Here is a 23704-nt window from a genome sequence, read left to right as displayed (position 1 = left end):
TTAACGGGTTTGTAAACCTTTGATTTTTTTTTTTTTAAATAACATACATGTCATACTTGCCTCCACTGTGCAGTTCCTTTTGCACAGACTGGCCCCGATCCACCTCTTCTGGGGTCACCCGGCGGCGCTGGCAGCTCCTCTCCACCTCGGGTGTTCACGTTGGAGAATCGCTCTCGTTGCTGGCACGCTCCGAGGACCTGCTTCTGTGTGTATTCAAACAGAAAGCCGGACTCGGCACGTCCCCCGGCGTCCACGTCATTGGATTTGATTTACAGCAGTGGGAGCCAATGGCTGCGCTGCTAGTAATCTATCCAATCAAGAGCCGAGACAACAGGCAGAGAGGTAGAGCGTGTCTCCGCCAAGGGAACGAACGGGATCAGGTGAGTTTTCACCTTAATGTATAGGATGCAATAGGGTGAAAAAACACAACGGTTTACAACCTCTTTAAACTGGCAGTCAGCAAATCCTCTAAAATCTATCATTGACCTCCTCATACTGGAGCTGAAACGTGCATTAAAGGCTTCGACAAAGCTGCTCAAAGCATACTGACAGCTTTGCACAGGCCCTGGTCCTATATAAGCTGCAGCCCAAAGCAGTATAAAACCCAAAAGGAAATATTTATTATATTGCAGCTTGCCAATTCTTAGAAGTGGTGGGTGCATTTATTTATTTATTTTTTCTTAGGTTTTCTGTCCTTTATTTTCACCCAAGCTGTCCTGTAGCAGTAAGGCCTGGTTCACACCTATACAGGTTGCAGTTTTCATATTTCAGGTGCATTTTGTGTTTTTCAATACACGTTTTTGATCCATTGAAGTCTATGGAACCAGAAACCAGAAATAAAAGTCCCTGGCCCTTTCCATAAAATGTACAGATGTGAATGTGATCCATAGGAAACCATGATAAATGGACTGTAGTGTGTTTCTGCAAAACAAAGCACACTAAAAAGTGCATAGGTGTGAACCAGGCCTAAGAGGGTTGAGACAGACCATTTACCACCGACAAGGGTGTTTATAATGATCAGTTTTAGGCTGAATTCACACCTATGCAGTTTTAGTGCTTTTTGCATTTTGCAGATTTGCACTTCAGTCCATTTACCATTCCTATAGAACACTATCTGCAGTGCAAATCTGCAAAATGCAAAAAGCACAAAAAATGCATAGGTGTGAATCCAGCCTTAGTTGTGTAAAACCCTTATCCTGGAAGGATAAAAAAAAAAAAAAACAGGTGCTGTAACTGCTGCCAGGGCATTAGCTGGAGTTTGACTTTAATTTGTTTAGTGTATTTAAATCTACTAGTGCATCTGACACTCCCCTCCTCAGACTGACGATGCTGCTGTCCAAGGTGTCTCTGTTGCTCCTTCATCCAGAGTGTAGGCACTTTAATACAAGAGGTATGTTACTGGCCAGATCACCAGGTGAAAACTGAGGATAGAAAGCTTAAAAACAAAAATTAATGCAGCCATCACATCCTTCCAACCTGTTGTAATGCCTGCCTTGAGAGGCAGCAAATTACATTTTGTGCAACTGCCTACTCTCAATCCAAGCTGTTATTGACAGTCATTACCCAATAAGAGTGGTTGCTGATCATGTGATCCCCATGTTAGCTATGACATAAATATCACTTGCAGGGTGCAGGCTTATTTGATAACGTAAGCCTGCAGATGAGCATTGATGCCTTTAAGCAGGTATACCATCAATTTAATAGTGTAATTGTAAGATGCAATTACATTACAAAAATTCATTAATTAAAACCACTCTCCAGTTTTTTGCTCTCTATGTCTCATTGAATAGATTTCCTTTAATTAGACGCAATAGGAAGTGATTGATGCAGTTGCTATCAGAACTGTATAAAGTTTATTTAGCATCAGCTGCATACAGAAGACAGTGCTGTGTTCTGACAGCGGTACAGGGACTTCCCATCTGCTGCTGAAACAAAATCAAGTGCTGCTCATCCTTTCTCAAGAAACTTTGTATTTTTTATCAGTGAATACAAGGCTTCCTCTAATTGGCTGAGGTTGAAATCCTGATGTCATCCCGCCCACTTCTCCACCTCAGCCAATCAAAGAAAGCTCTGAATTCATTGATAAAAATACTTAACATGAATCTTTTTCATTAAATATGCTTTTCAGCCTTAATTATGGAAAAACTATTTAAAATAGTCACAACTAGGCAGTAAGGCAGTGACAACAAATCAGCCTTTACATTAGGAGTTCCCCCTTACATCAGAGTCTGCTTTTACATCAGATCCCCCCGTTAATTCAGAGTCCCCTCTTAACAATAAAATCCCCCATTCATATCTGAGTCTCCTTTCAAAACAGATCCCCCTTCACATCAGAGTCCCACATAACATCAGAATCCTTCCCTTCACATTAGAGCATCATATCTGAGTACCCCCATCATATCAGAGCCTCCCTTCACATCAGAGTCAGCCCCATCGCATCAGAATCCCTCTTCACTTCATGGTCCACCTCTCACATCAGAGCCCCCTTACTTTACAGTACCCCCTTCATATCAGAATTCCCCCCTTGCATCAGAGTCAGCCCCCATCACATTGGGGCCCCCCCCCCAACATCAGAATCACCACCTTCATATTGAATTCCCTCATCACGTCAGGGTGCCTAAATCACACCAGAGCCCCCTTCACCTTACAGTCTGCCAATCAGTCAGTCAGCCCCCCCCTCTTCACATTTCAGTCCCCATTCATATCAAAGCCCCCATCCATCCCCCCTTATCATCACAGTTATTCCCCTTCACATTAAAGCCCCAATCACACCCCTTCAACTGAGAATCCCCCTATCACACTAGAGCCTCCCCTTTACTTTACAGTCACTCTACCACAACAGAACTTCCCTTTCACATTCCCATCACACGAGAGTGCCCCCTTTGCGTTGATTCCTCCAATCACACCAGAGCCCTCCCCTTTACAGCACAGTCCCCTTTCTGCATCAGAATATCCCCCTCCCATTAGAGTCCCACTTTATATCAGAGTCAGCACCTATAACATCAATGAGAATGTTTTTTTTTTTAAACAATAACTTGTTTTTAGCTGTGAAAATAAGCAGGCAAAAATGTTTACTTTTCCCTCCATAGACTTCAATGGGTGCCAGGTTTGGGTTTTTGGACTTCATGCTGGATTTTCCAAACCTTCCAAGAACTGAACCAAGTTACACTCATCCATAGCCCATAGCAGCTATAATAACAGTGCATTGATTGAGCTCCGGTGGGCGGAGTGAAACCCAATAGGGGTGCAGCCTGGCGGGGGTTCAGGCTGAGACGGTCATTCACTATCACACAGAAGGCTTTGACTTGATGTGCGGCTCCCGGGACACCTATCACTCTCTAATGCCCTGTACACATGGTCGGACTTTCCGAGGACAAAATCCGTCAGATTTTTTCTGATGGATTTTGGCCCAAACTTGTCTAGCATAGACAAGGTCGCACAAAGTTGTCGGAAAATCCAATCGCTCTGAACGCGGTGACGTATAACACGTACAACGGGACTATAAATGGGCCAGTAGCCAATAGCTTTCGTCTCGTAATTTATTCTGAGCATGCGTGACACTTTGTCCGTCGGAATTGTCTACACACGATCGGAATTTAAACAATCAGATTTTGTTGTTGGAATATTTTAGATACAGCTCTCGAACTTTGTGTGTCTGAAATTCCAACGGAAAAAGTCCGATGGAGCCCACACACAATCGGATTTTCGAACTACACGATCCGATCGCACATTTTCCATTTGAAAGTCCGACCGTGTGTACAGGGTATTACAATGCATAGTTACTTTATTTAAATTGTCATTCCATTAAGAAACAATTTCACAGTAATATATTATTTCTTTACCTGAATTACTAGTCCCTATGTGGGAGACAGGCAAGCAATACCAGATTTAATTCATATCAGAGAAGGCCAGGTGATAGGAAAGCACCTGAAATGCCCACTTTGGAGCAGCATCAGAGGTTGCTGTATGGTCTGGATATCTTCCTTATTTCCCAATGCAGAATTAAATATGGGCATTTGAGTCCCGTCTCATACCCCTCTACTGGCAGATTTATTTACATCATATAAACAGGGATTATCATGCCTCACATCATTGCTCAGAATCACATTTTAAGCCAAACGGATTTTGTTTGTTGCCTACCTGAATGGGCAATTAAACCTTGACGGCTTGAACTAGATGTCTACAGGGCAGAGGCACTCCAGAGGAAACTTATAATCTTCGCTTCTCATCAATATTTTGTTGTTTTATGCCAATCATTGGTCAGCTGATCAAGCAAGCAGATAAATTCATATCTGTTCTGACAATTCAAAGAACTTTGCCAGGAACTCACAAGATGTTAGGTTACAAATCTGGATTTATTACTTAAAACTCATCAATGGAGTTAAAATAGAGCAGATTTTGTACACTAACACATTTCAGAGCCATGCAAGCATACTCTGTTTTAAGATCTTCAACATTTCAGTCCATTGTGGCCTACCACCTGGTAGACCTCATGGACTCCATCGAAAAGTTCTAAGTTTACAATCTTTATTCTAGAGTTACTCTAATTTGGAAAAGACATAAGATAAGGCAGCCAGCGAACAACAGAGAGAGAAAAAATATTTCACCCCGAGTGAAACCTATTTGGATGTAGTGTTAGAGAATGCAATTCATGGAAACCAGGTTTGGTCAAAATGCTTTTATCAAGATATGCTTGTTATTTTATTTTTTAAACACTAAAACACTATATCCAGTTTGGTTTAGGCATCTTGTATTCAAGTTCGATGACTGGAAGGATGCAGATTCATGTTAATGCATTTTTGGTGACCACAAATATGAAGAATTCACCTTGTAGGATCATTTAGTGGTTTCCTGGAAAGAGCCTCAGCTGATTGTTGAGTAAATCAGGTGGTACAGTCTTATCTAGAATCTCCTCTCCTTCAGGCATATGTACACATAAACTTATAGTCAGGATTCAACAGCTTAACATGGCACTGTACAATGTATTAGCAGTGAATAGTGCTGCTTCAGTCCAGTCTTAAATACTCAGGGATCCCCTAAGGCAGGGATATGCAATTAGCGGACCTCCAGCTGTTGCAGAACTACAAGTCACATGAGGCATAGCAAGACTCTGGCAGCCACAAGCATGACACCCAGAGGCAGAGGCATGATGGGACTTGTAGTTTTGCAACAGCTGGAGGTCCACTAATTGCATATCCCTGCCCTAAGGCCTACTTTCCAATCTGTCATATTACTAGAATAGGCTAAAAAGAGTTGGTTAATATAAAAACTCCTTTACCACCCAAAACCTCTTAAATGAATAATGATAATTGATACAGTCAAAAAAGAGAGTAGAGGTGCTCATAATATGCTAAATGTCAACATCATCAAGATTCAGATGGAATTTAAGTGATACCGCACTGATTTAAAAAGAAAAATCTATCTATCTAGGTATGTATTCCTAACTCTTCTTAAAAAAAAAAATACATCCTATTACTCTGTGCCTCATCCAAATCTTCTTATTCCTTTTTTTTTTTTTTTTTTTTTTTGCTTCTGTGATCCAATTTCCTGTAGGGTTACTACATTCGTTCACCATGGTCCCACTTTATGTAGACTTATAGCCACCCTCTCTTGCTTGGTCCCGGCATAGATTAAGAACTATGGCCTGTGGACTATGGGGTTTGTAGTGTGCAAAGAGCAGTGGCACATTACCACAATGACTCACACTGCTTGTTCTAAAACACCTTTCTGTTTTATAAGCAATTGGTCTTGTCTATGCCTCTCATTACTCACTGTTAGAATCAAGGTACTTATAATCCTGAAGAAAATGTGTCTTTCATTGAAGTTCAATTTTTTTTAGATAGTCTAGTCATGAACTAAAGGGGATTGTGAGAGCATTAGGCAGAGGATTGTTGGTCTATCTTTACCATGTAATCACATCAGTTCCTCTTGGGGTGCAAAAGGTAGCTACTAGCTTCTATCTGAACCACCTGTGTTTTGGGTACTAACAAAGATGTGAAGGTGGTAGTAGTAGGAAAGGTTAGTCATTCATTGACTGCCTTATGCCTTAGTGGTGTAGAAGATTGTTTTTATTTATTGCTTTTCCCTCGAATTAAACTTTAGAAGTTGCTATTGAAAATATTTCAGATTTGTACACGACTGCTGGCATGGAAATCAGAGCAACCTTGCAGCACCTACTGTATGTGACTAATGTTTTCCTTCCATTTAAACATGACGAGCATGATTCAAGTAGCTTACAGTCAGTCCCAGGTCTTCTCCATACCATGTTTCCAGTTCATCTAAACAATCACTGAGATGCTCACTATTTGATCAAGCCATCCAAAATACGTCTACCTCCATGTAGCTTTATTTGAATCCTCCTCTTGCTTTGTCAACACTTGAGCTTCCCACTTTGCAAAAGTTAAAAATCTTGTCACGTCTTCCTGGTTGTCAGTTATGGTGAAATTCAGATGTGAGATCAATATCCTTCAAAAGGGGTTTATAGCCTTTCATGTCGAAAAAAAAAAAATTGACTTTACTTTTTTTTTTTTCAAAACTGGTGGACAGAATAGACATTAATAAGGGAGCTGCCGAAGGTGGTTATCACTTACACCCATACACACGGGGTGAATAACGTCCGAAATCAGCCGCTGGGTTGAAATTTAAAAAAAATTATCGTGTGTACCCGGTTTTATTATTTCCTATCTTCCACATCATAAGGAAGAACTGGTGCAAAAAATTTAATTTCAGGACAGCCATGTCTCGTTCCTACGTCAAGTTTTAGTTGATGGCTGGACAGAGAATTACCATCACTTACAAATCCAAGAAAGCACAATCTTCTTTGACAGGCCATACCCATTCTACATAGGCAAGTGCAACATCATAGACCAACACAATATAGACTAGATGGAAAAAAAATAGGCATGTGCTACCCTTTCTAATAACTGTTATGGCCACCAATCTGTTTTCAGGAAAACCTCATAATTTTCATAAAAGTAAAGGCTTCTCCAGGAACTGGGAATATTAGCATTTCACCCTCCCCCCCCCCCCCCCACCCCATGATACAATGACGTGGTAAAACAAACTAAAATAATTCCAGCAATAACTACATTCTTATAAATATTTAAAGCATATCTGTGTCAATATTAATTAAGTACATTGCCACCAGGGCTATTATACAAGTGCTGTATATGTTTAGAAGTCTTCTTGGGTACCTCAAGTGATCTGAATCGCAGGGCTTTATATTATACAAATGTCAACACTTTCTGGCTGTGCTTAAAGCTGGCCTACCCCATCTGCCTCCTGGATGTTTCTGATAATCAGTAAGGTACCCATCACAGTAATGGGCCAATAAGAAAATGCAAGTGTTAGACCAACTCTACCGGGAAGTATTACAATTTAAAGAGTGCTCTGGGATTTTGGGGCACCTTAAAGCAGGTTTATTTCCACTGCAGGAGCGGCTATTATAACAATATGGCTTGTGTTAAATGCACGTTGCTTCTGAGAACAATTAGACTTCATTGCAGGTGTAGTTGTCATTCTTTTGACCTGCCTCCAGTGCTCTGGCATACTCATAGACTTGTATGGGGAGGGAAGCAGAAGTCTGTGGACCCTGGACCTTAGCCAGCAAATAGGTAATCTAGGCTGTTTAGGCTTAAAACCGGCCACATTATAGCATGATTGTATAATCTCCTTTGGATTTACCAACACCTATGTAGTATGAGAGCCTACTTGACCAGATATAAATTGAACTGATGTTTAGGTAGGCCCTCACACTACATGGTTGTTGGTAAATCTGGAGGAGAACATTTAGAACATTTAGAAAATGCATAATCTGTGTTTCCAGCTTTAGATCAATTAAAGCAGAATGTTTTATTCATGAAAAGAAAAGGTTAGTATTTGTTATTTAAAATAATGTGATTTAGTAATGCTGACGTGCCCCGCCATGAAATATTACTTTTCCAGTCAGGTCCACTTTAAAAGCGCTCCATTTCATGATATAAATATAAAGAGCCAAAAGTCTCTTGGAGTGCTGGAAGCATAGCAGAAGCTATAGAATGTGCAGCATCCCAGGTAATATACACCTCATTACACGTAACTATTTGTAACGCTGTGCAACCCACATTTGTGGGTGTTTGCAAGGCAATGGGGGTTACGTTTTTGTTTTTTTAAATTATTTTTTAAATTTAACTTTATTGTTATCACAAGGGACTTAGCAAACCCTCATATGATAGCATTGGACAGGTACTTTTTGTGGGAGGCATTGGGGTCTAATAATCAGGACTAAGTGCAGGCCAGACAAGTTCCCCCCCACTCCAAACTCGCTCATCTGTGTCTTTATGGACCTTGTTTTGTGCACTGGTGCGAAGTTAAGTTGGAACAGGAAGGGACCACCCCCAAACTATTCCCACAAAGTTGGGAGCATGAAATTGTCCAAAATATCTTGGTATGTTGACACCTTAAGAGTTCCCCAACATTGTGCTATATTCATGATTGTATGGATGTTTTAACTTTGTATGAGTAAAGAAATATATGAAATTTTTCTATATTGTATTACTATATGGGTTTGCCTTAAAAGTCCCATTGGAGGAGTAGCTACTTTGCATAATGCCAAACTACATAGTAATTTAGACATTTCTGTTACTGGCATTGCCGTTTAATAACATAGAGTTAGCATGGATAGGTGCTAGTTTCTCCATCTCATTCCACTAATCTATTTTTTATTTTTTTTTTAACAGAACTCATTCCACTAATCTTTAATCCATTTGGTAATATTTTGGAATACTAGACCACCTTAGTTCACACGAGCCTAATATCGGATGGCATTGGCCGGTTCAATAAACACATGATCAGAAATCTCAATGGCTGAGAGTGCTAACCCTTCTGTTCTGGCGGGTGGGCTGTCCCCCTGTCAGAACATAATAGTTCAGCGATGGAGATCGCTGTACTTACATTGCATAGTTAGTACAGTGGCTTCTCCTGAGAGCTTCCTTTTTTTTTTCATTCAGCCTGCTGGGTTGAAAGAAAAAAAAAATAATGGTCTTCCTGCTCAGTGGGGGATCTCTCCGCTGATCCCCACTGAGTAGGCGGATGGCAGGTCCTGTCCACTCCACTATGCAGAGCGGACAAGGACAGAGCCCGCTCCCCTCTATTGGGCGGTCAGAATGTCATCCAACCCACTGGACGGATATCGAACATAGCGCCATTCGTCTGTTCTCAGTGGATTTTGTCTGATCGGATGCCAGGCATGTGTCAGCGGACTCATGTCCGCTGACATTTGCCTCCCCTTAGATGATAATGGGTGGCCCGATCGGGTCCATCTGAAAAATGGACAGGCGGACTTGATCGATCTGATCGTGTGAAAGGGGCCTGATTTGGATACTCTATGTGTATAGCTCCAGAAAAAATTCAGAAGATCATTTTGGATCTGTCTAAAATGGGAATGGGGACAATGTCTAATGCCGTGTACACACGATCGTAATTCTCGTCAGAAAAAGCTCTGATGGTTTTCCCGACGGAATTCAGGCGGAATTCGGCTCAAGCTGTCTTGCCTACACACGGTCACATCAAATTCCAATCATTTATAACGCGGTGACGTACAACACATACGACGTGACTAGAAAAAGGAAGTTCAATAGCCAGTAGCCAATAGCTTCTGTCTCGTAGTTGAATCTGAGCATGCGTGATTTTTGGCATGTTGGAATTGCATACACACGATCGGAATTACCGATAGAAAGTTTTTTCGTCGGGAAAATTGAGAACATGCTATCAATTTTTGTCTGGCGGAAATTCGGACAGCTAAATTCCGATGGAGCATACACATGGTCTCATTTTCCGATGAAAAGCTCTCATCGGTCTTTTTCTGGCCGGAATTCAGATCGTGTGTACGCGGCATAAAAGAGATATAATAGTTTTAATAGACTGGTCATTCTGAAAATGTGGTAGGTTTTCCAAGTTGAGAGTAAGTTTCTAATGTCAAGATACTGTGGTAGGAAGTTTTCTTTGTAGAGTGCGGCATGGGTTAGTTTCACTCCCAGGAATTTCAGTAAGTTAGTCTTCCAAGTAGATAAATGTTTGCTTGTGCATATTGAGGGAAAAAGCCTCCATCTTAAAGTTGGTATATTATAGCCTGAGCCTGATGCCGCGTACACATGACCGGACTTTCCGGCAGACTAGGTACGCCGGTCTTCCCGACGGACTTTCAGTGGAGTTCTGACGGACTTTACGAACGAACGAACTTGGCCACACATGAATGGACTAAGTCTGTTCGAAAGTCCGATTCTTTTTGAACGTGATGACGTAAGACGGGACTAAAAAAGAAAGTTCAATAGTCAGTAGCCAATAGCTTCCCTTGTGTCGTATTTGGTCCGTTGGACCAGCATACAGACAAACAGTTTTCCTGATAGCAATTGAGCCCGTCGGACATATTTGAAACATGTTCTATTTCTAGGTCCGTCTGATTTTTAAGATGAAAAATGATCGGATTAGCCCACATACAATCGGATAGTTTGACGGACTAATTCTGTTGGACCTAGTCTGCCGGAAAGTCCGGTCGTGTGTATGCGGCATGAGAGTGAACCATATTGGTCCAATGATTTGTGGAGGTTGAGGAAGAAGTTTTCAGTTTAAATTCAGGCGTATGTCATCCATAAATAAAGATGTCTCAAATTCTCTGTCTTTAACTAGGATTCTGTGAGTATTGAGGCTTTTCCTAATGTGGGTCGCTAGGGATTCTATACGTAGGAAAAATAAATGAGGAAAGAAGGGACATCCTTGTCTTGTGCCATTAGAGATGACAAAGGACCCCGAGGTTGCATATGGGTTCCTCATGAGGACTGTGAGAGAGGTGTACAGATGAGTGATGGCCTGCAGGAAGAACACTTTAATTCTCTATCTAAGGGCATAGAGTGGTGTCCTGCAGGAAGGGGATCCACTTGAGCTTTGTGGATTAATGAGGGCAGGATCATGTTCAAGCTAAGATCTAGTAAGTTACTAAATATGTTTAAGCCGGAGCTCAATAAAGTTATTGACCTGTAGTCTTTATTTGGTTCAAAATGACCATGATGAAGGATGTTGGCATGTCCCTTGGTAGTTGGTACATATGTCTTACTAACAATCTCGCTGTATAACTTGATCATATGTAGCAATAAGGTTGGTAGAAATGTTACAATAAGAGGAAAAAAGTATTTGCTGATTTTGTATGTTTGCCTAAAGAAATGATCAGTCTATCATTTTAATGGTAGGTTTATTTTAACAGTGAGAGTCAGAATAAGAATAAAAAAGTTCAGATAAACTCATTTCAAAAAAGTTATAAATTGATTTTCATTTTAATGAGTGAAATACCATATTTATCGGCGTACAACATGCACCTTAATTTTAAGAGGAGTTTCAGGGGAAAAAAAATAGATTTTAACCACTTCCCGACTGGCGCACGCCGATGTACGTTGGCAGAATGGCACAGGCAGGCAAATGGGCGTACCTGTACGTCCCTTTAAATTTGCCGCCCTGCCATCGTGAGCACGTTGCGGGCGGCGCTCTCGCGCGTCAGTCGGGAACTCCTGTGAGTCCGGTCGTGGGTCCCGCGGACTCGATCACCGCGGGCATACCCGAGATCGCCTCACGGGGCGGCTGAACTAGGAAATGCCGTTGTAAACAGCATCTCCCAGTTCTGCCTAGCAACAAGTGTTGCTGATCTCTGCTCCATGTGATTGGAGCAGAGATCAGTGTTCACTAAAAGAAAGCCCAACCCCCAACAGTTAATAACACACCCCTAGGAACCCTTAACCCCCTACACTGCCATCCACTGGTTAACCCCTTCACTGCCAGTGTCATTTACACAGGAATCACTGCCTTTGTATAGCAGTGATTGCTGCATAAATGACAATGGTCCCAAAAATGTGTCACAAATGTCCGATGTGTCCGCCATAATGTCGCAGTCACAATAAAAATCGCTGATCGCCGCCATTACTAGTAAAAAAAATTATTAATAAAAATGCCATAAAACTATCCCCTATTTTGTAAACGCTATAACTTTTGCGCAAACCAATCAATAATCGCTTATTGCGATTTTTTTACCAAAAATATGTAGAAGAATACGTATCGGCCTCAACTGAGGGAAAAAAATTTTTCTTTATGTATTTTGGGGATATTTATTATAACAAAAAGTCAAATATAATGCGTTTTTTTCAAAATTGTCGCTTTATTTTTGTTTATAGCGCAAAAATAAAAACCGCAGGGGTGATCAAATACCACCAAAAGAAAGCTCTATTTGTGGGAAAAAAAGGACGTCAATTTTGTTTGGGAGCCACGTCGCACGACCGCGCAATTGCCAGTTAAAGCGCTGCAGTGCCGAATCACAAAAAGTGGTCTGGTCTTAAGCCAGCAAAATGGTCTGGGGCTGAAGTGGTTAAATAATGAACTTTGAAGCAAAATAGGGATCAGTACCCATCAATGCAGCCTTATCAGTGCCCATCAATGCAGCCTCACCATTGCCCATCATTGCAGCCTGATCAGTGCCCATCTTCAGCCTCGCCTTTGCCCATCAATGCAGCCTTCTCAGTTGCCCATCTGCAGCCTCACCATTGCCCATTATTGCAGCTCGCTCAGTGCACATCAGCAGCCTCGCCAGGGCTGCTGTAGAGATTAGTGAAGAGATTAGTGGAGAAATCACTGGAAATTGGGGCTATTTGAGAGGGGTGGGAATGAAGAGTGCCTGTTTTACCCTGTGGTGTGGTCTTACTTATATTCCCTTTCGGTTTCCTCATCAGGACTGTATGCACCTTATTCATACCTTCCAACCTTGTAACCTAAGAATAAGGGACACCTTGGGATTGTGCAAACATGTGGCACCCGGAGCACGCCATGACAAAAATGGATATGGCTAAAAATTTGATTATTCCCCCAAGGCTATACCATCCATCCAGTCCACCACATATAAATATGCAGACCAGACTTGGTTCCATAAGGCTCTGAGGAAGAGGAAAAATCCTCGAAACTTGTCAGCCAGCCACTCCACCTTATTACACCATGGGATATGGGTATTATATGACCTTCTAGAGGAATGATGTGATTTTATTCCAGTTACCAAATGTGAGTATGCTACTTACTTCTGTTTTTTAATAAAACTTTTTACCAAGGATAATTCACTAGGCCACGTGCCTTTTATTCTTTCTTTCCTTACATATGTACACATAGATTGAGAGTGAGAGAGTACAGTGCATGCCCCGCCACGTGTTTATACACAGATACAGTCAACATCTGAGGAACATTTGCCATTAATAGTGTGTAAAGCTTGCTCACTTCCCCATCTGTCCTTGCATTCTGTGCCTCCTCCTCCCCCAGTTCTTTCTCTCATCAGGTTTGCAGGGATGTTGTGTTTAGTCTGCAGCTGTTTCCATGAATCAGTTAAATAGTACAAAGCCAGCTGTTTAGTAATTGTACTCCATTATTCTAACTTGCATCCATTCAGAAGTCATGGAACTGCAGCCAACCAGGAAAGAGCTTTCACTGCCACACGGCAGTATCAGAACCTCCTGATTGACTGCAGTTCCAAACTTCTGAATTGTGTTTTGCTAATTTTTTTAATTAGACCGACACAAGGGATAAAAAAAATAACTAGAGTTCTATTTTATAGCAGAACTCTAGCTTTTAGGATTTAATTTAGTGGATTATGAGGGTGTCCCATCCATGAGCTAATCACTTCTCCTTTATATAACCCATGCACCAATGCTTACAATTCCTCACTATAGCAATGCCACTAATGACGCTTCTGGATGTGCAACAACAGCATCACACAGCAATCTTCGATCTTATCACCATGTCATTTACATACCCTTTGCAGTCCTCCAGGATATAGGGGAGAAAATGTTAGTATCACAAGACAACAATACAAACAAGAGCAATGTGTTATGGGACCTGTGGTCCCAATGCAGGTACACACCTCAATGACGCAAGCGCAACTGCTCTCCATACATACTCTAAAACGTAAAGAAATTATGATCTGAGCAGTCATGTTATTGCATCCATAAAAGCTAAAAAAGGTATTATAGTGGGGTAAACTACATGTAGAGGTCTGATATCCTCTACTGTCTGTAATTGTAAAAGCTGCTTATCATAATTATGCTTAGTACTTCCTGTCTCTGGGTGGTTGGGTTGAAAACCCCCATAAGGTGGAAGTAAAGAGAGAGAGAAAGTATGAGATACATGTCCTGTCCATTGGAAAGCTGCTGCTAAATCCAGACTAGATAGGATTATTAGGCAAATGCTCCTATGTTTAATAGTTTGCCCATAACTTTAACTGCAACTGAACTTTGCTACAACATTTATCTGGAGGTATATTTATTAATAACTATATATACCTGGGCAGTGGCGTACTAAGTGTGGGGCAGGGGGTGCGGGCCGCCCCGGGTGCCACACCCTGGGGGGGGTGCCAGGCCAGCGCCCTCCCCCTCCGACTGAAGAGGAGACAGCGCCGCGGGTTAGACTGACCACAGAGAGAGAGCTGCGGGCGGCATTGCAGGGGGAGGTGCGAGCAGCACCCGAGTGGAGTGACATCTGCCGGCAGTGATCCAGGACCCGGCGCAATAATCCCCTTCTCTCTGTGGTTGCGTCGCGCCGTTCTGATCAGTCTCGGGCAGCGGCTGTCACTCACAGCCGAGCAGAGTGAAACCGCCTCCCCCTCCTCCTCCATGCACAGCACTGTGTAGACATACAGGAGGAGGGGGAGGCGGCTTCACTCTGCTCGGCAGACTGATCAGAACGGCGCGACGCAACCACAGAGAAGGGGATTGTTGCACCGGGTCCCGGATCACTGCCGACAGGTGTCACTGGCTCTGTGTCCTCCTGGTACAGGTCAGTGCTGGTCATACAGAGAGAGACCAAGGGGGGGGGGGGGTGTGAAGAGATTCTCTGCAGCTCTTATTATGTAACCTCAACATCCCAAACTGCAAGATGTAGCTGAGGAGGACTACAAGTCCCAACATACCGGGCTGTATGGGCTTACAGTTCTCCTCTGCTGAGCATAGCAGCTTTGTATGCTTGGACTTGTAGTCCTCCATAGTGCAGCCTTGCATGCTGGGACTTGTAGGCCTCCTCTGTAGTACAGTGCAGCCTTCCATGCTGGGACTTGTAGGCCTCCTCTGTAGTACAGTGCAACCTTGCATGCTGGGACTTGTAGGCCTCTGTAATGCAGTGCAGCCTTGCTTGCTGGGACTTGTAGTCCTCTTCTGTAGCGCAGTGCAGCTCTGCATGCTGGGACTTGTAGTCCTCTTCTGTAGTGCAGTGCAGCCTTACATGCTGGGAGGTGTGGTCCTCCTCAGTAGTACAGTGCATGCTGGGACTTGTAGTCCTCCTCTGTAATGCAGTGCAGCCTTGCATACTGGGACTTGTAGTCCCATTCTATAGTGCAGTGCAGCCTTGCATGCTGGGATATGTAGTCCTCTTATTTGGTGGGGTCTACACTGAAGATGGGGGGTCTGTACGGTAGGGAGGGGGGTCTGTACTGTAGGGGGTCTGTGTAACATGCAGGCGTGAGGGGCTGTGTGATGTAAAGGGATGCAGAGGTGCAGGGTGCTGTGTAATGTAAAGGGGTCCAGAGGTGCAGTTGTGGAGAGGGGGGGTACAAAGTAGTGACAAAAATATATTGAAGGATGCAGGTGGCAAAGTGAGGTGTTTTTACATTTTAAGGTGGGGGGGTGCCAGGCATAGGATCCGCCCCGGGTGCCAAATGCTCTAGGTACGCCCCTGTACCTGGGTATATGTGCATAATTCCACCAGGATTCTTGTTGTTCCCTTTGCTGATAATACCTGTTTGTACAATGGACGCATTTGTTAATATTAATCTTTTCTTATGTATAGCTAGTAGTATTTCCATATTGGTGTGCATCTGTAAACTTATGGTTAATGTTATATATTGGTTCATTTCTGAGAAAGGGAAATCCCTCTGTTTACAGAGGCCCTGTCTTGGGTGAAGTCACTGCCAACTTTATTATCAAACCTACTATCCTAATTTAACTGGCCATTTATGATTCGAATCTTAGCCAGCTCAGCAGGGACCAGACAAGATTTGAACAATGTATGGGTTCCTGCTCATACAATTAACTTTCTTAATTTGGGAAATAAACGCAAATTTATAGATGTAATTTTACGCTATTGTGGTATTTTCTATCTTGCTGCCAAATGAGCAAATGGCTTATGGGTGTCCTTATTCTTACGGAAACTAATACTACTGTTTGGAATTACATGACTTGTCTCAGTATGTTTGAATACCTTTCTTAGTTTGTTCTGTGTAGTGTGCTGCTCAAGTGGCAGTGTGTTAATGATTAAAATTCAATATAAAAGATACCTGACTTAAATTGATGGGCTGGCTAATTGTACCCATGTCAATCCATCAATCAACTTAAGAACAACCAGCATGTCAGATTTCTAGCATGCAATTATTGCCAGCAGTTATAGCCACTAGGAAAAATAACTGTGTTCCTTGGCAGAGATGGCTCCCCGCACCCATAACCCCCCCTAAAGTTGGGAGAACACAATAGCTCTACAGCAGGGATTCATCCATCAACACTGACTGTACATACTCCTTCCACGTTATTGACTCAAAATGTATTAAAAACAGTGGATCAACATACTGTAACAGCCAGACAACTAGAATTTCTAAAACGTCAGCAAATGGCAGCCCCCTAGGGAAGGATTATTTTATATTAAATGAACATACAAAATATTAAAAGAAATTACAGTAGTAGATAGCGGATGTCTTAGTATATTTATGGGTAAAAAAGGGAGCCTGGTAATATTTAAAGGTAATATTTAGACCCCTTTCACACCAGGGCATTTTGCAGGCGCTATAGCGTTAGAAATAGCGCCTGCAATTCGCCCTAAAGAAGCTGCACCATTGTGTGCAGTGTGAAAGCCCCGAGGGCTTTCACACTGGAGCGGTGCCCTGGCAGGACGTCAGAAAAAAGTCCTGCCAGCAGCTTCTTTGGAGCTCCTCCACCGCTGCTCCCCATTGAAATCAATGGGGCATCGCTGTAAGGCCGCCGGCAAAACGCCGCTATTGCGGCGTATTGCCAGCGGTTTTAACCCTTTTGCGGGGGTAAAAGCGCCCTGCTAGCGGCCGAAATGCGCCACAAATCCGGCGCAAATCCGGTGGTAAAACGCCGCTAAAAATAGCAGCGTTTTACCGCCGACGCTATCAGCGGTGTGGTGTGAAAGGGGTCTTAAAGGCCCATGAAAGTCTCACTCCTTTATTGTTATGTAACTCACAAGCAGCTGGTCTCATACATCTAAGCAAGAACATTTTTACAGAACATTTTTTAGCAATTACACAGTTAATGGGGCAGAGCCATTGCGTTCCAGTGAGCTATGGAGGAGCAGAGCAGGGTGCACTGATTGACATTCACTGTTCTCTGCTGACAGCAGACCACATTAGTGGTCAAGTGATCTGTCAGCTCTGGTGTCATGGGGATGTGCAGCATGGTGGCGAGTATGTAGGTTTCTTTTTTTGATACCTCATAATTCTCCTTAAATGCAAACCTACAGTATCTCACACAAGTGAGTACACCCCTCCCATTTTTGTAAATATTTTATTTTATTTTTTATTTTATATAACAAACTTGGGCATGAAGTTCACCAGAGCTTCACAGGTTGCCACTGGAGTCCTCTTCCACTCCTCCATGTCGACATCACAGAGCTGGTGGATGTTAGAGACTTTGTGCTCCTCCACCTTCCAATTTGAAGATGCCCCAGAGATGCTCAATAGGGTTTAGGTCTGGAGACATACTTGGCCAAGGCAGTGGTCGTCTTGGAGGTATGTTTGGGGTCATTATCATGTTGAAATACTGCCCTACAGCCCAGTCTTCGAAGGGAGTGGATCATGCTCTGCTTCAGTATTACAGTTCATGTTGTCATTCATGGTTCCCTCAATGAACTGTAGCTTCCCAGTGGCGGCAGCACTCAAGCAGTCAAAGACCATTACACTCCCACCACCATGCTTGACACACTTGTCATGGAAGACCATGAAAGACACACTTGTCTTTCTACTCCTCACCTGGTTGCTGCCACACACGCTTGATACCATCTGAACCAAATATATTTGTCTTGGTCTCATCAGACCACAGGACATGGTTCCAGTAATCCATGTCCTTAGTCTGCTTGTCTTCAACAAACTGTTTGTGTTCTTTCTTGTGCATCATCTTTAAAAGAGGCTTACTTCTGGGATGACAGTCATGCAGACCAATTTGATGCAGTATGTTGCTTATGGTCTGAGCACTGACACGCTGACCCCCACCCCTTCAACCTCTGCAACAATGCTGGCAGCACACATATGTCTATTTCCCAAAGACAACCTCTGATTATGACGCTGAGCACGTGCACTCAACTTCTTTGGTCGACCATTACAAGGCCTATTCTGAGTGGAACCTGACCTGTTAAACCAATGTATGGTCTTGGCCACCTTGCTGCAGCTCAGTTTCAGGGTCTTGGTAATCTTCTTATAGGTCGACCATTGCAAGGCCTATTCTGAGTGGAACCTGACCTGTTAAACCAATGTATGGTCTTGGCCACCTTGCTGCAGCTCAGTTTCAGGGTCTTGGTAATCTTCTTATAGCCTAGGCCATCTTTATGTAGCTCAACAATTCTTTTTTTCAGATCTTCAGAGAGTTCTTTGCCATGAGGTGCCATGTTGAACTTCCAGTGACCAGTATGAGAGAGTGAGAGTGATAGCACCAAATTTAACACACCTGCTCCCCATTCACCATCTACACCTGAGACCTTGTAACAGTAATGAGTCACATGACACCGGGGAAGGAAAACGGCTAATTGGGCCCAATTTGGACATTTTCACTTAGGGGTGTACTCATTTTTGTTGCCAGTTGTTTAGACATTAATGGCTGTGTTTTAAGTTATTTTGAGTGTACAGAAAATGTACACTGTACACTCACTACTTTACATTGTATCAAAGTGTCATTTCTTTAGTGTTGTCACATGAAAAGATAGAATAAAATATATATAAAAATGTGAGGGGTGCACTCACTTTTGTGAGATACTGTATAAGGGTAACAACTAGATGCTTGCCGTTGCCTTTATTAGCTTCGTACATCCAGAGCACTCTCAATTATTAAAGGCTTATCAATGTAGCACCCTTCCAGTATAGGCTGCTAGGCAAATTTTGTTTTGCTTGCTCTTTAATCAGAGAAGCTGAGATTGATTGCCTGTGTCTGTTTATGGTTTTGCAGGCTCTGGCTTTGATTGTTTTTCCGCCTGCCTCTGTATATATTCTTCAAGTTCTTAGGGCGGGAAAAATCAAATGCCCAATCTAAATATTTACTATGCTTTGGCCAATCTTTGGGGACGTGTGCCCAAAAGGTGGTCAGAGAGGCAGTAAACAGACTGGAGCCCATGCAGACTTGTTTTTTTCCCCCAGATAGAACTGATCTGCGAGCTTTGGGGGAGGGGGCTGGTTGCCCCTGCAGCACTTTTGGTCTGGCTGCGGAACTCTCCTACACACAGGGCCTTTGACAGAGCTCTCCTACAGACAGGGCCTATGGACTTGTTCTGCTCTGGGATCTGTGAGTAGAGTCAAATCCTTGTGCTGTGAATGTGTGGACTGTTCCAGTCTACTTATTTATAATTATTATTATTATTATTATGCAGGATTTATATAGCGCCAACAGTTTCCGCATTGCCTTACAATATAAAAGTGAGACAATAGAGTTACAATACAATAGATGGTTAAGAGGGCCCTGCTCAGAATAGCTTACATTCTAATGCTACCAATTTACCTTATGGTCTTTATGGTACCTTCTGGTCCCCAGCTGTAAGGACTTGGACTGGTCTATTCTGCTTTTTTGTGCTTCCAATGTATCTTTTGCCCTCCAGCTGTAAGGACTCGGACTGTTGTAGTCCATTATTTGACTGTGCTGAGCTTTGTCTTCTGGTCCCTAGCTTAGTGTGAAAGACTTTGTTACTTCTGCTTTGAGAAAGCAGTGTCCTCTGCAGAATTGTGCTCAATTTAGAATATCCCATTCCCCATTGTCCTCCTCCTGTTACAAGTTTCTTCAGCAATAAATACTAAAAAGATATCCCCTAGACTGTTTACTGAGCCAGAGTGAATGGACTAATGCTATGTGCCTGGCTACCTCTGCACTGTTTTGGGAAATAATCTATTAAATCTTCATCAGCCCCTCCGAGGGTAGCTCTACATTAAATTTTCAGATTTTTTAGCTAAGCCCTGCCTCCTGTGGCTAGGCCCACCTGCCTGCTCTAACACTATCCAATTACAGTGCCAGAGTGATCAATAAGAGCACCCTTGCTGGAGGGTGCGGCAGCATGGTGACAGCTCCAGAGGCGGGGCTTAGACACTGACGTTGGAGAAGTCAATTTCTTTGTAATGGAATGCATCTAGGGTCAAAGGGATACATGAAAGGGGGCTATAAGTCAAATACAAGTAATAGCAAGCACTTTATGGTACTTGTTCTTAGACAGGCCATGTATTTTTTTACAAGTCTGAAAAAGCAGGAAATTTTCTTCAAATATAAGGTTAACAGTAGCAAAGCAGTGTCTGATATTCTCACCTGTAGAAGGAAGAACAAAGTGACAGCAGCCCCATTTGTAGCCATAATTCCAGTGTAATAACTCAGTAAGGCCTCCCGGCAGCCTCTGACCCAGATGTTTAGCTCATCTGTCTGGTAGCTGTAGCTGTAATGGGCTGAGTTATTGGTGATCTGGTTCTGGATGCAAGGCCTAGGAGAGCTGGGGTTACAGCAGCTGAATGGAACACTGTCCATTAGATATTTGCCATCCACATTGCTTTTTATACGACTGTAGATAAAAGAATAATAGCAATTATTGAAAAGTATGGCTAGCACAGAAAACATGACAGACGCGGAAAATTGTAAAACATCAAAGAAGTGTATACTATTTCAGCTATAGATACTATAGCAACCGCCAGTAAATGTCACATTGCACAATATGTGGGCTTTTCCGGGAGGTGAGAATAACCACTTTCTACTTCCTCGTTTACAGATTTCAGTAACATAGGCAGTAAAGACATTATAGAGCATCCAAGCAACAATGTTTGTTTTTCCTACTGATTTTCTTATCAGAAGGGCTGAATTTGCATCAGTGATGCCTATCTCTAAACACCAAGAATCTTTGGCTTTCCAACCATTTTACATGGCGTAATCAGATACGGGAAATTACGTATATGGACCAATAAGTCATATATGAATACAATGTTGTAAAACTATAATTGGTTTACTGGTGAAAGAAGTGGATGACTAGACTACTGTGCTTTTCCTTCAGTTGACCGCAGGCTTAAAAGATATTTAAACCCAAAAAGAAAAAAGGTAATATGTTGCAGCTTAGAAGTCATGGATGTAGTGGCTTCATTAGTTTTCTTTTTATCAGGCCAAGTACATTTTGTATACGTGCAAAAAAGTAGCTGTTGATCTTGCCAGAATTCTAAACTGATACCTTTTTAAACAATGTTATCCACTTTCCCAGCTATCGTCTTTGACGTACAGAACACCTCCTCTATTGGAGATGAGAAAGGGAGGAGGTTTTTGTAGTCCAAATCAGGAAAGCAGCCTTGGGTAACTATACTGTTCCGCCATAGGTACAGTGTTTTCATCCTATGACAGGAAGTTTGTTACTGGCAGGATTATCATGTGAAAATAAAGGTAAAAAAATCTGGGGAAAAAAATGAATATAACCACCACAGATAAGTAAGGTAAGCTGCAATATATTACATTTTTGTTTTTACGTTAAGATTAACACTTTATTTCCCAATTTGTGATTCAATGTTGAAAATGTCTCAGCGCAGTGACATCCAGAGGTTGACATGGGTGCTGCACTGTGACACATTTAACTAATAAGATAATAATGATGTCAACTGGAAGATAAATGGGTCATCACCTGAGCTGTCACAAACATTCAATTATTATTCCTTCTTCATTACGCCATTTAAAGAGTCATAGAGTATGCAATGGTTAACCTTTCCTTCTTATTGAGAGCAAATTAAATAAGTTAGAGCTTGCAGTGTGTATATTAGCCTACTAATCCAGATGCTAGAGACAAGCCTAAATTTTATGATTATAATTATTACAGGTTTCACTGGCATAGGTATACAGGGAAACATGGCTGCCTGATTGCATTAGAATTGCCCTAAATATATTTTACTAAAATATTTTAATTCAAAACTCACTCTTTTACTTCCTTGGAGGAGAAGTCCAGGTAACGGTTGCTGATCCATTGAACCTCAAACCAGTCTTTGTAGTGGTTGTTCCCACAGCACTGGAAGTCCATTTGCAACTTGTCCATGGTTCTTTTCTGGTAACAACGACCTGGGGTGTCAGTATCTTTGTAGAACCTAATGCCATTCCTCAAGCCAACCTTCAAGGATTCTTCCAGACTTCCTCTCATTACAATACTTAGGAAAAGAGCAGTAAAGCAGAGCAGACAACTCAGAATGGAAAAGAAAAAATAAGGAAGCATGAGAGACTTCCAGCGGGGATATTTGGCCATATCAAGTGAGTCCTGGCTGGATTTGCTTGCAAACAGACCAAGCAGGACTCCCACAAGTCCAGCAGTAATCACGGTGTTAGGGACAGCATGGGCCATAGTGTTGTCCATCACTTCATTGTGTATCCATAGTTGAACCTTTAGGAAGATCCCCAATCCAAAGGTCAGACATCCCACTAGGACACTGACCCATGAGAGAAGCCAAAGAGTTTGAGCAAGTTTTACCCTCTTCTGAAAAGTAAATTTGGTCTTGAAGAGAACCATCTTGATGGGGGAGACAGGGTAAGGGGATCTAACAACCCCTTTGTTAACCCCAAAGGGGTGGGATTTTGGGGGTGAGAGAGAGAGAGAGAGAGAGACCCAAAGGTTTTCCGCGTAGGACAAGGGAGTAGAGAGAGTCCGAGGAAGAAAGAGAATCGGATTAGCTAGTAAATAATCCAACACTCAGCTGTTTCTGACAAACGCTCATTAACACTATCCCCTCCCGTCCTGCTGTGCCTTTGTCAACCTGTATTCTATTTAACCTCCTGACTATCTCTAACTATCAGCGGGTCCATCTTGTCTCCCACATTATATTTAAACAGAAAATACCTAAGCACTATAGCCTACACATGCCATTATATTAGTTTTTATTACTAACTTTACCATACCATTTCTTAGTTAAATAAATATATTAAATTCAACTCTAGTTAATGCCTTTGGGGCTCCAAATTATTTTAATGACCAGCTTTCTTGACTTGAGTAATTGTCTTTGTATAGCTTTTCAGAGAGATCTTTTACTTTTTCACATTAACAGGTACATTAAAAACAATTGTACCGTGTCTGTGTCTTAGCTAACGGGATGTCATTAGGCCATTTTCAGCTGCTTTAGGCTCTCAGACAATAGAAAATGCATATCATGCTGAAATTACTTTCAGTCACACTAGAGATTTTAATCCATAATTGCTTGTTTGAAAAGTTTTGCTTGTTTGAAAGTCCTAGAAGCATAACAAATAATTGAAACTGACCATATTTTGAATCAATTGATAATACTTCTTTTTTTACTGGATGATCCTCTTTTTTTTATTTTTATTAATTAATTTATCATAATTATTGCCATCTTTTCCCATACATAAGGGTATAGGAAAATATACATAAAATGTAGACAATACAAAACATAGAGTTAATAATGATAATAGGAAGTACACGGACTTGTTTTTAGGTTTTA

The 23704-nt window shown here is 42.1% G+C and overlaps 1 protein-coding gene across 1 annotated transcript in view; it reads right to left on the bottom strand.

The window, feature by feature from the left end:
- ROM1 (retinal outer segment membrane protein 1) overlaps window positions 1–22911 on the bottom strand; it is a 28066-nt gene extending 5155 nt beyond the window's left edge. The window contains exons 1-2 of the mRNA XM_077455853.1: window positions 22181–22911; window positions 20550–20796 (exon numbers count right to left, since the gene is read on the bottom strand). Coding sequence (XP_077311979.1) covers window positions 20550–20796; window positions 22181–22761 — 828 coding nt within the window. The 5' untranslated portion in view covers window positions 22762–22911. The remainder of the gene's footprint in view (window positions 1–20549; window positions 20797–22180) is intronic.
- Window positions 22912–23704: the final 793 nt, after the last annotated feature.

The sequence above is a fragment of the Lithobates pipiens genome, unplaced genomic scaffold (genome assembly GCF_037356315.1).
Source record: "Lithobates pipiens isolate NorthernLeopardFrog02 unplaced genomic scaffold, aLitPip1_a1.2 Scaffold_10, whole genome shotgun sequence".
Lineage (NCBI taxonomy): Eukaryota > Metazoa > Chordata > Amphibia > Anura > Ranidae > Lithobates > Lithobates pipiens.
The sequence above is the reverse complement of the archived record's forward strand: the minus strand, read 5'-3'. Positions and strand labels throughout refer to the sequence as shown.